Raw genomic sequence first — 12,444 nt, 5'->3', positions numbered from 1 at the left:
ACGTTGATTTCGCCTACATTTTACAACTAGCCTCTCTGTCCTGGAACCAAGTTTGGCCTCTCGGCCGCCTTTCAATGCATCCCCTTCCTCAGGGGTCACCTGACACCCACGAGGCCGGACGGGACACCTGCTAAGTCTGCGCAGGGACTGGGAAGACCAAGACCAGTCCTACAAGAGGGCACACAGCAGGTACTTTTATTTTGCAAGGACATGGTGTGGTTTGGGTGTTCATTCATGCTGAGCATACCAGGGCACTGGGACTGAGCTCTGGTCTCCACACAGCACTCAGGCCCGGAGTTTTGAAGGCAATGCCTCTGGGGGGCCCTGGCCTAAGGGCTCCGAAAGACAGGATGGAGGTTAGGGCTACATTCGATGGCTCGACAGGAAAGCACCTGCCCCCAGGCTGTGGCTTGTGAGACCCTGAGTCTGCATCACTCCCCTGCCAGTCTGTCCATCTCAGCTGGGGTGGGGGACCCCACAAACGCACAGCCAAGCACAGGGCCGCACCCAAGGGGGCTCCTCAGATGCTGACTGGCTGCTGAGCCAGCAGCGGACGACGGAGCTGGTCTTCTCACCGTGCCGCTCACGTGGGCTCTCGTGCCGGAGCCGCTCACGCCCTGCTCAGGGCTGTGCCGCTCACACCAGGGTCATGATCTTCAAGGCTGTGGGCTGGAACCTGCGGATCTTTTTCTTCAGGGCCTTGGAGGCCTTGATGCGGCAGAGCTTGGGCACGGGGGGCAAGGGCCTTGCACCCCTCGAGGCTTTTGGGAAATGCTGGGGGGCCTCCCTAGGCCAGGCCGGCGCCCCCCACACAGCCTCTGCCCTGCTGGCTGCTGGGCTGCTGCTGCTGCTCTGGACACCGCGTTCCACATCACTGCTGCTGGACTCCTGGTCCCCAAAGCAGTTGGTGGTATGGTCACTCGCCTCTTCTTCCTCCTCCTCCTCCTCCTCCTCCTCACTGGTCTCGGCGATGGTGGAGTGGAATCGAGAAGCACACTCAGTTGAGTGGTCTGAGGGGTTCAAGTCGCTCCTGGTACAGGCATCCTGGCGAGCCAGCGCTGGCTTGCTCTGGGGCTGGGGGCCACTTGCTTTCCTTGTCATGGGTCTGGGGGGACCTGAGTCAGACTCAAGATGGCTGGCAGGGCGGCCCTTGGCTGAGATTTCCACAGTGGACTGCCACCGTCGCTGCTTCCTCCTGGAGGCTTCACCAAGGGCTGCAGCCTCCCCTGGGAACGGGGTGCGGGAAGGCGCCTGGTACCCTTCCTGCTGGGCTACGACCAGGGGAACAAAGAGGGGCACCGGGTAAAGGGTAGACTCGGAGCAGGACCGCCCAGGAGTCTCCCTGGCTAGCACAGGCTTCCTTCTGAGGCCCCCGCCGGGGGGTCTGTGCTGGGGGCCCCACGCCAGCGGCAGCACAGGTGCAGCGTGGAAGCCCCTGCGTCTCTCGGCTACTGCCGGCTGTGGCTTCCCAGCCCGCAGCACCTTTCCGCTGGCCCCGCTCCTGACCCTTGAAGCCCGGGGCTGCTGGCAGCTGGCCTTCAGCCTCACGGGGGATGCTTCACTGGCAGCAGCACAAGCTGGGTGGGCAAAGGGCCCTGGAGCCAGAGGGGGCCTCCCGTGGCTCCCCTGTACAGAGGGTGAGGGGACCCGGCCTGGGCTGCAGGGAGAGGGGCCCACAGTGGGTTCCTCATCCACACAGCAACTTTCCTCTGGGGTGCTGCTGGAGGAGAGGGAGTCCACGGGGGACTCGGCTTCCTGCTTCCCAAGGCTGTCTCTGCCGGCAGCCCTTGCAGTCCCTCGCTTGTCCTCCCTTGGGGACCATCCCAGCATCCCAGGCGCACCACCATCACCTGACCGCTGGCTGACTAGCTGCTGTGGGGAGGGGGACGTGCCCCCTCTTGGGGGTCCTTGTACCTCCACAAGCCCCCTCTGGGGGGCTCTCTGACCCCTCAGCTTCAGCAGCCTGTTGATGTAGGCTCCCGCTGTTTCCATTTCATGAACGGTCCCAGTCTGGGTCCCATTCAGACTTTTGGAGCCTAAAGGGGGTGTCTTGGGGGGCGAAGGGTTGACAAGTCGTGGGGTCTCCTTAGTGAGAGCAAATAGGGGGCTCTGCAGGGCCACTGCGTGCAGAGGGCTGGGGTAGGGGTACACCTCGTGGCCCCCCCTGGATACCAGGTCACGCTGGTACTTGGGGTCCAGGGCATGGGATGGGATGTCTACCCCCTGGCAGAAGAGGGAGGCAGACGTGTTGTCTGGGTCAGAGCTGTGGAGCCCCAGGTCAGCTGGGAGAACTCTCTCCAGGTCACCTAGGAGAGAGAAGGATGCATCAACATAGCCAAAGGAGAAGTCAAGGTCTCTATCCCTTACCACCCATGCAGCCGGCAGCATGGCTTGTCTCCCTCTGAAAAGGTCTGTGTGTTTATAGAGATCCCTGCTCTTTGCCCTGCCGGAGACGGCCTGGGTGTGCACACTGTCCCTGCTTCTTGGCCACAGGAGGAGCCATCTCAGCTCCCCACAGAACCACGGCCTGTGGCCTGCAGAGATCGATGCATGCAGTGAGCAGGACATGACGGGGTCTCCAAGCTCCTGGGAGTGGACCCGGGAACTCCCACTATGGAGAGCCCAAGGCCCCACCAAGGCCCATCCTGTGTCCTAGGTTCTATGCTGGAAATAAAATGAAACCCAAGTGACATGTTTTCCTTTGAGGACAATGGGACTGAGCTAAAGTAAGAGAGCTATCTCTGCAAATCTGCTTGAACTTACGCTTCAAACACAGATAATTATGGGCGTTAGAAGACGAAAGAACCCTCAGCTTTGCTGATGTCCAGCTTAGATAATAAGAAAGCCAAATGACTGGCATAGCCCACCTTCAGTGCAGAGCTTGCATGAGACGGTCCCACCTTGACCATGCCTCTGTGGTCTGCCCACACCTACGTGACACTCCCACCACTCCTGACTCTCACCTGTGGACACTGGCCTGGGTGGGAATGAGCCCCAGGGCTGGCCTGTGTCCTCAGCTCTGTCCAGGGGCCTGGCGTCCTCTTCGCTGGGCTGTGGTCTCCATGCTGGTACTGTGGTCTCATCTGCAGACCTGGGGCGCCAGGCCCCCATGCTGGCCCTGGCTTTGGAGGGCTGGAAGGCAGGCAGCCAACTTCCCAGCAGTGGGGAGAGGCGGTCACTGCACACGGAGGCACAGGAAGTGGAAAGCGAGCAGGAGCCCACGTCACTCAGCTCGTAGAAGCCTGGGCAGAACCGACATGGACCGGTCAGTGCCACAGGGGCATGCCTTCCGTCCAGGGGCCCTGCCTTCCACTGTGTGGGCCTAGGGAGAGGTGAGGGGCTCTGGACAGACCCAGGGCCCGAAGTTCTGGGTGAGTCAGAGCCTGCCTCTATCACACCTCTCGGCTGCTCATCCCTTCCTTGGCCGGCGGGGTCTACAGACTGACCATGAATCGGGCAGTGTCTGTCCCTGGGTTCCACCCTGAGTGGCCCCACTGCCCTCCTCTCCGCGGCCTAGGTGTCTTCGGGCAGACAGGTCAGGGAAACTCCAGGACCCCTCCATCCCTAAGACTGCTGAGTGTCCAGCCTGGAGCTAACTGCCGAGCAAAAGGGTGTGCCTGGGGCCACACAGCTTGTCATGCGAACCCATCTCCACCCATGCGTCCTCAAAACAGGCTCTGCACTCCCAAGTGGAGATATTGCTTTGAAGGCAGAAGTGACCCAGGCCACACACGCCAGCCACGCATGCCAGCAGTGTCCCAGACCACGTGTGCCAGGAGCGCACATCTGCTGCTCCTAAGCCAGCCATGACCTTCCAGACAGGGCTGTGAGTGAGCAAGAGGAAAGGTCTTCCCGCCAAGTCCCTCAAGGTTCAGACTGAAATGCAGACTTAAATACCCATATGTTCTTGCGGGCTATAAAGTGGCATTAAATCCCCCAAGATTACCCGGCATAATCAGAACCAACAAGCCATCTTGGTCCAGGGGGAGATTCATGAGCTCTGTTCTATCAGAAGAAAGTGTCATCCAGCTGTGCACAAACTCTCTTTCAATGAAAGCTTCCGTTATCTGTCTGAAGCTTACCAACAGGCTCACCAACAGCTTCTTGGCTTTGAGAGCCACCTGAGGACAGGCTGAGGCCAGCACTGCACACCCAGTCACAGGGGCCCTGGCAGGGGCACAGGGAACAGTTCCACCTTGCTGTGGAAGGTGGTGCTTCCAGCGTGCGTGGACGGCAGGGCCTTCTCCGTACCTGAACTGGGCCTGCTGTCGCTGTCCAGGGCTTCACAGGGTGGCCGGCACACATCCAGCTGCAGCTCACTAATCTGCCGGTCCAGCTGGTCCAAATGAGTCTTCAGGCCGGCGTCCTGCCGCCTCAACCGGGACTACGCCAAGGAAGAGAGAAGAAAATGGCCCCAAGCCTGAGGTGAATACCATCTGTGTTCTAGATTATCCCAGAAGCACGTCTCCTAACCTGGGAGCTGCAGCCTCCAGCTGAACTGCAGGGAAGAAGAGTCCACAGACGCCTGCCCACCACGCCCACGTGTACACACACATGCTACGCACACACTTCAGGAAAGTCCACTGACCACTGCCCACCACGCCCACGTGGACACACACATGCTACACACACACTTCAGGAAAGTCCACTGACCACTGCCTACCACGCCCACGTGGACACACACATGCTACGCACACACTTCAGGAAAGTCCACTGACCACTGCCCACCACGCCCACGTGGACACACACATGCTACACACACACTTCAGGAAAGTCCACTGACCACTGCCTACCACGCCCACGTGGACACACACATGCTACACACACACTTCAGGAAAGTCCACTGACCACTGCCCACCACGCCCACGTGGACACACACATGCTACACACACACTTCAGGAAAGTCCACTGACCACTGCCCACCACGCCCACGTGGACACACACATGCTACACACACACTTTAGGAAAGAGTCCACTGACCGCTGCCCACCACGCCCACGTGGACACACACATGCTACACACACACTTCAGGAAAGTCCACTGACCGCTGCCCACCACGCCCACGTGGACACACACATGCTACACACACACTTCAGGAAAGTCCACTGACCACTGCCCACCACGCCCACGTGGACACACACATGCTACACACACACTTTAGGAAAGAGTCCACTGACCACTGCCCACCACGCCCACGTGGACACACACATGCTACACACACACTTTAGGAAAGAGTCCACTGACCGCTGCCCACCACGCCCACGTGTACACACACATGCTACACACACACTTCAGGAAAGTCCACTGACCACTGCCCACCACGCCCACGTGGACACACACATGCTACACACACACTTCAGGAAAGTCCACTGACCACTGCCCACCACGCCCACGTGGACACACACATGCTACACACACACTTCAGGAAAGTCCACTGACCACTGCCCACCACGCCCACGTGGACACACACATGCTACACACACACTTCAGGAAAGTCCACTGACCACTGCCCACCACGCCCACGTGGACACACACATGCTACACACACACTTTAGGAAAGAGTCCACTGACCGCTGCCCACCACGCCCACGTGTACACACACATGCTACGCACACACTTCAGGAAAGTCCACTGACCACTGCCCACCACGCCCACGTGGACACACACATGCTACACACACACTTCAGGAAAGTCCACTGACCACTGCCCACCACGCCCACGTGGACACACACATGCTACACACACACTTTAGGAAAGAGTCCACTGACCGCTGCCCACCACGCCCACGTGGACACACACATGCTACACACACACTTTAGGAAAGAGTCCACTGACCACTGCCCACCACGCCCACGTGGACACACACATGCTACACACACACTTCAGGAAAGTCCACTGACCGCTGCCCACCACGCCCACGTGGACACACACATGCTACACACACACTTCAGGAAAGTCCACTGACCACTGCCCACCACGCCCACGTGGACACACACATGCTACACACACACTTCAGGAAAGTCCACTGACCACTGCCCACCACGCCCACGTGGACACACACATGCTACACACACACTTCAGGAAAGTCCACTGACCACTGCCCACCACGCCCACGTGGACACACACATGCTACACACACACTTTAGGAAAGAGTCCACTGACCGCTGCCCACCACGCCCACGTGGACACACACATGCTACACACACACTTCAGGAAAGTCCACTGACCACTGCCCACCACGCCCACGTGGACACACACATGCTACACACACACTTCAGGAAAGTCCACTGACCACTGCCCACCACGCCCACGTGGACACACACATGCTACACACACACTTCAGGAAAGTCCACTGACCACTGCCCACCACGCCCACGTGGACACACACATGCTACACACACACTTCAGGAAAGTCCACTGACCACTGCCCACCACGCCCACGTGGACACACACATGCTACACACACACTTTAGGAAAGAGTCCACTGACCGCTGCCCACCACGCCCACATGTGTCTGCAATTTCCAATCAGATACATTCGTACGAATGCAAACTAAGCCCACGTATGAAACCACACAGAATCCATAGTGGCGCTGCCGGGGACCCCCTCACATCTCTGCTGGCTTTTATTTCTTGGTAAGAATTTTCTTGGTATTGTGATGCTCGTCACAGCTGCCCCCAAGGGACAGTGTGTCCCAGAGGGAGGGAAGCAGGGCCGCCTCTGCCGCTGACTCCCACCTCCCTCCCTGACTGAGGGTAAGGGGGGGCTCTAGGGAAGGGAGCCCTGTGCAGGGACCCTCCTACTGCAGGGCAGGAGTCCCCAACTCTGCCTGGAATCCATCCCTGACCCCGGGCCCCATGCAGAACAATCCCAGCTGTCCTCAGAGCCTGTGGGCACTGAGTAGAATAAACCACTGCTGGTAAACCACAGATACTGCCCTGTCTGTGTCTGCTTATCATCTGTCTTTATGAACATGTGTGCATGCACATTATACACATATGTACATACATTGGCATACATGCACACATGTCCGTGTACACACGGGCATGGAAACAGCGTATGCGGTGCTCGTTGGTACATATGTTGAACTCAGCATGGAGTAAGCGCTGCTTTCCTTCTCCCAACTGGACAGTTTCAGCCTGTTTTCCAATTTCTTGTTTAGATGAACAATTGGCTTTGGAGCAGATAATTAATGGATGTAATTTTATATCTCATTCTGTCAAAGTATATGATGCTTGCTTGTTTCCTCTGGCAGAATGAGGGCTTGTCCTCGGGGCTTTGAACATGATAGGAAGGAGCTCTGCCATGCAGGCCACATAATATCTGGTTATTTCTAAGAAAGTCCGGCTTTCTGCCACGTCAACCTGGACTGCCGCCCTCCTTTTGCACTTGGGGCACAGCCAGGACAGCAGGCATACAGCCCCTCGCACGCATGACACTTCATTGGTTGATGTGAGACATCATGGTTTATTTTTGCCTGCACTGACCCTGGCAGTCTCCACCCCCTGACGGGCTGGGCTCACGCATGAGTGGCCTTCTGGGGGGGGATTGCATTTCTGTTGGGAGCTGTATGGGTGATTTCCATGGAGAAACCAGCACAAGTGGGAGGAGGTGGGTGCCTTCCTGGTCTAGGAGAGAATCTCTCCCGTCTCCAGTCTCTCCCAGATGAGGTGAGCTGCAGGCTGGCCTCTCCACCTCCTCTGCCTCAACTTCCCCTCCAGGAGCCAACTCCGGGCTGGAGCCACCTCCACGGCCCAGCCCCACCTGACGACAGGAGCGCCCCCCGCCCCGGCTTCCCAGCACATTTTCACAAAGGGGAGCGCCGCCCAGCATGGCCCGCACAGCACGCGCAGAGCACGGCCCTGGGCCCACAGCCCAGCTGCCCTGCAGGCTTGCAGGAAAAAAATAGGACTGAGAGTCACTAAGGGCTCCTGTGGTCATCCCGTGAGCAGCTTTCCCTCTTGTTGTAACATGGCAGAAACCAGGACTTGCGCCTATGCATGCCTGCATGCACACAGTCCAGCTGCTGTGCTCAGCTGGCCTCAAGACTAAGCTTCTGCTCCATAATCGAGGGGCTGGCAGGGACTCCCAGATGATTCTGGCTGCCTTCAGACCTTCCCTCCTGTAAGGGCCCAGCGTCCGTGATTCTCAGCACCCTCGTAGTCTCTGTGCACTGACCCTAGTGTGGGGTTTCCGTGTTGTGCCTTTGCTTACTCCTCCTTATTACAGAACTGTGTGCCCAGGACGAGTGCTATGTGTCCAGAAAGGGGTAGACGGTTCACCTGCAGCACACCTCCTGAGCTTCCAAGCAGAGGGCCTCTGGCCAGCAGTGAGCGGGGGCAGCCTGAGCTCGCCTCCCTCCACACGCCGAGGACCCCGGGAGGCCCGCTCTGGGGGACACAGGTTAGACCTCTGTGCCGAGAGCAGTGTCCCACGGTAGATCACACCCTGGCTGGGCAAGCAGGGCCGGCGGGCCCTCACACCAGGAAGCACCTCACGTGCCCTCCACCGTGCCACTGTCACGCATTCGGCCAATGCTGCCCTTCAAAACGCTCTCGGTAAGAGTCCACAGAAAATGGCTGCAGTTGCATTTGCTTTGCCTTCCCCTATGGTCAGTCCCAGCCCAAACCTAATGGCACACTCAGAGGACACAATTAAAAGCGCCTTAGCATTCAGACACAGTAACAAACATAGACGTCCTCACTTTACAGAAGAAGAGCGCTTACAGTGGAAGCGCTGCATGCATGGACCGCAGCTGCTGTGGTCTCTGTCCTGTGAGAGGCAAACTCCAGCCCCGGTGTAGAAGGCTCGTCAAGCCCAGTGGAGGCCCGAGGCTCGGACCCAGGGGGCGGCCATCCTTACCAAGCCAGGGAAGTGGGTTCAAGGAGAACACAGGGTCCAGAGCAGGCCCCGTTCCCAGCTGGTGCCCAGCTCCTGCAGCATTCATTCTAGAGCTACAGCCTGCTGGAAAGGCGCTGTGACAAGTCCCCTTTCCAGAGGAGACAGACCAGCACCGCCAGCCACCAGGGCATTCTCCCGGGTAACATTTCACTGTGGCTCTTTCTGGCTTCTGCATGGCTCAGAGGTTACAGTAGCACCTGCTGATAGAAGGTTGAGATTTCAGCCCCATTTGCAGCATGGAAGCCAGGGCTAGAGTGCTGGCTTTACTTTTTTAAAAACAATATTTTTTATTGTAATTAATAGAAGGATTGTGTTATATTTGCCGATAGCTGGCTTTACTCTTAAGGGAGCTCTCTGGGAGAGCTTCATCTTTTCCATAGTGGAAATGCAGCTGCTTTCTGGGGATCTCCAAATTCCCTTAAAATATGAGGCTTGGTCAGCTCTGCCCAGAAAGACTGTGGGCACAGAATGTGGGGTCAGAGGGCCAGGGTCCCAAGGGTGGAGGCAGAAGTACCCAAATCACATCTGGCATAGGGAGACAGCGATAGTGAAATCATCTCTCTTTTTGTTCTTCTCATTTATGTGTTCCACAGACTCTCTTGGCACTTTCCTGGCAACTTTAGATGTGATTGAGGACGCCACCCATGTGATGAGAGCTGTTTTCCTTCCTCAGGACAGCTTAAATCCCTAGAAAAGCCAAAGCATGTCCCCACTGGAGAATTCCTGTAGGATGACTCTGCCTGGGGTTCAGATAAGCCTCTTCCTGGCTTCACACCTGAGTGAGGCCAGGTGGCCAGGCAAGCCGAGCAGGGGGGAGTCCTGTGTGCCCAAGTTCCGGGACAGCAGCCTAGGACTGCTTTCTGCACTAAAGAACAAGCATCTCCTAGGACTCTTTCCTCCACAAGAAAATTGTCAATGCGTTAAGCGCTGGGCTGATGTCACACTAATTCCATTCTTTTTCTCTTTTGATCCATAATCCATTCCAAGAATGAAGTTTTAAGACAAAGTCTGCGTGTTCCTTCTGGTCTCCACACATTAAAAAAAATTAAACAAAAAACCTGTTTGATCTCCTTCAAAAGACTACTTGCAATTAGAGGCTGAACACTCACAGCTCTGACTTGTACAAGACTGAAGCCAAGTTAAACATCAACTAGGTCCCAGCCCCTTGAAAATAAATGCTGCTGGCCTCTCCCAGGCCTGTGGGCTGCTGCTCCTGACCCAGGTCACAACAGGGCTGGAGACGCCAAGTGCAGCTGACCCACACCTCACCATTGTGATGGGGGGGTCCCCCGTCCACCCACGCCCGGGTGTGGGGGTTTGGGCCCCTCCGGCACCTCCTCTCTAGTAATCAGCAGAGGTAACAGGAGCCTGGGCAGCGGCCCTGGACTTCCTGATTCTTGGAGTCCCCACAGTTGAGCTGAGCTGAGAGGGCCGCATAGCAGCTCACAGCCACTTTTTTTTTTTTTTTAAACAGGGCAGATCTGAATGTCTACTGCAAAATAAATTTCTCAGATTAAGAGATGACTCAACACCTATAGCATTTTTCTTTTTAAAAACCTGCAGCACAGCAAAAAAGAAGAAAAAATCCCCAACCCACCTTTTCCTTTGACTATGAAATTGCACACTCAAGTGGGCATCGCAGAAGTAATTATGGGAATCTCCTCCATGAGCAGGCCGGGAGGGATCGGAGCAGAGGCCCGGCAGAGAGCAGCGCCCCAGGGCCCCCTCTCCCCGCTCTTCTCACACCAGAAGATCTGGAGGAGTCTTTTTGTGCTGGTCCCCGGCGCGAACTCGGGGCCTGGCGCCTTCCCGGGCGTGCGCTCTGCCTCTGGAGCCATGGTGACAATGGGACAAGTCACCCGGCAAGAAATCCCCAACCGGCAGTGACTCGTCCGGCCCACGCGAGCGCGTGGCGGGGCCTGGCTGGGACACAGACCCCAGGTCCCCCAGCCAAGCACCAGGCACCCCATGGCCCCTGGCACACCCGGCCGCGCCGCCCTTCCCCGCGCCCCGCCCGGCTCGCTCCCTACCAGCTGCTCCTGCAGGGCGGCCAGCGTCGCCTCCAGCCGCAGCTCCTGGCCGCGGGCGCCGCGGGGGTCGGAGGCCCCGGGCGGGGGCTGCGAGGCCAGGGCGCCCCGCACGCGCGCCTGGTGCGCGGCGCGCAGACCCTGCAGCTCGTGCAGCCCGGCCAGCGCCGCGCGCAGCCGCGCGCCCACCTGCGCCGATCCCAGCCCGCCGGGCCCCGCGGGGCCGCCCGGCGCCCACATCCCGAGGCCGCTGCGCCCGAGCCTGCCGCGCCGCCTGCCGCCAGGAGCCCTCCGCCCGCCGCCTCTCCCCGCCCCCGGCCCGCAGGTTGCCGCAGGGTGGGACCTATCGCCGGCCGCGCCAGGGGTGCTGGCACCGCCCCGAGGTCAAGGCGGCCGCCAGGGGCCCGCCGGGCCGCCCGCGCTCTCTCCCTAGCCGGGTGAGCCCCTCCCGGCCCCGCGCCCCTCCCGGCCCTGCGCCCCCTCCAGAGCCCCGCGCCCCTCCCGCCCCTGCGCCCTCCAGAGCCCCGAGCTTCCTCCACCCCGGGGCCTGCGCCCCCTCCAGAGCCCCGCCCCTCCCGGCCCTGCGCCCCTCCAGAGCCCCGCGCCCCTCCCGCCCCTGCGCCCTCCAGAGCCCCGAGCTTCCCTCCACCCCGGGGCCTGCGCCCCTCCAGAGCCCCGCGCCCCTCCCGGCCCTGCGCCCCCTCCAGAGCCCCGAGCTTCCCTCCACCCCGGGGCCTGCGCCCCCTCCAGAGCCCCGCGCCCCTCCCGGCCCTGCGTCCCCTCCAGAGCCCTGCGCCCCCTCCAGAGCCCTGCGCCCCTCCGGCCCTGCGCCCCCTCCAGAGCCCTGCGCCCCTCCCGGCCCTGCGCCCCCTCCAGAGCCCTGCGCCCCCCCCCAGCCCCACATCCCTGTCCAGAGCCTCACCCCCCCTCGTGGTCCCTCCTCGAGGGCCCTGCACCCCAAAGCTGCCCCCCCCACTGTGCCCCCTGTACCTCCCCCCACCACCCTGCAGCCCTGCCCCCCTGCCCGGGCCTGAGACGCCTCCTCCCAGCTGGGCCCTGGATAGGAGGCGCTGGTGATGGAGGAGCCAGAGCAGATGAGGAGAAACTGAGGGAGAACCTGACACAGGTGGTAGTAAGCTTTAATTAAAAACAATCGCCTTGTGAGAGCCGTGTTCCTGGCGGCAAGCCAGGGTGGAGGTATCCACTCGGGGAACCCATGTTTAATTTGTGAGGGGGTGGGCCCGGCTGGGGTGTGAAACCCAGGGAAGGCTGACGCTTTACCACGTGAGCTTCTGGCTGGTGTTTCGTTGTTTTTGTTTTGGGGCATAAGGGTGTCACTGGCTTCTCTGTCCCAGCTGGCTTCTCACTGGAACCCCCTGATGTCCACCTCCTGAGCGGCCGGGATTCACGTCCAGAGCAGTGACCTCCTCCTACAAAAGAAGCCCTGCCCTCTTCAGCTGTCACCCCAAGGCCTCCCTGGCCCTTACCTCCCCCCACGTCCCTCCTCTACCTCCCC

At 59.6% G+C, this 12,444-nt stretch overlaps 1 protein-coding gene across 1 annotated transcript; it reads right to left on the bottom strand.

The window, feature by feature from the left end:
• Positions 1–348: 348 nt before the first annotated feature.
• Dact2 (dishevelled binding antagonist of beta catenin 2) lies at positions 349–11,168 on the bottom strand. The gene is made up of 4 exons (XM_090337602.1): positions 10,932–11,168; positions 4,252–4,384; positions 2,964–3,242; positions 349–2,306 (listed from the first exon to the last, which is right to left on the bottom strand). Exons 1-4 carry the CDS (start codon positions 11,166–11,168, stop codon positions 637–639), a joined length of 2,319 nt encoding a protein of 772 aa, XP_090193728.1. The 3' UTR covers positions 349–636.
• Between the last annotated feature and the right edge of the window lie 1,276 nt (positions 11,169–12,444).

This window comes from Megascapheus bottae, chromosome 8 (genome assembly GCF_031878675.1).
Source record: "Megascapheus bottae isolate mThoBot1 chromosome 8, mThoBot2.hap1, whole genome shotgun sequence".
Classification (NCBI taxonomy): domain Eukaryota; kingdom Metazoa; phylum Chordata; class Mammalia; order Rodentia; family Geomyidae; genus Megascapheus; species Megascapheus bottae.
The sequence above is the reverse complement of the archived record's forward strand: the minus strand, read 5'-3'. Positions and strand labels throughout refer to the sequence as shown.

What these genes read in the sequence shown, in the direction of transcription:
- Dact2 (XM_090337602.1), bottom strand. Translation starts at nt 11,168, where the DNA reads ATGTGGGCGCCGGGCGGCCCCGCGGGGCCCGGCGGGCTGGGATCGGCG. An exon ending in CCGCCCTGCAGGAGCAGCTG is followed by an intron (nt 4,385 to 10,931) that starts GTAGGGAGCGAG and finishes TCCTTGGCGTAG; the next exon opens with TCCCGGTTGAGGCGGCAGGA. An exon ending in CGACAGCAGGCCCAGTTCAG is followed by an intron (nt 3,243 to 4,251) that starts GTACGGAGAAGG and finishes GGTTCTGCCCAG; the next exon opens with GCTTCTACGAGCTGAGTGAC.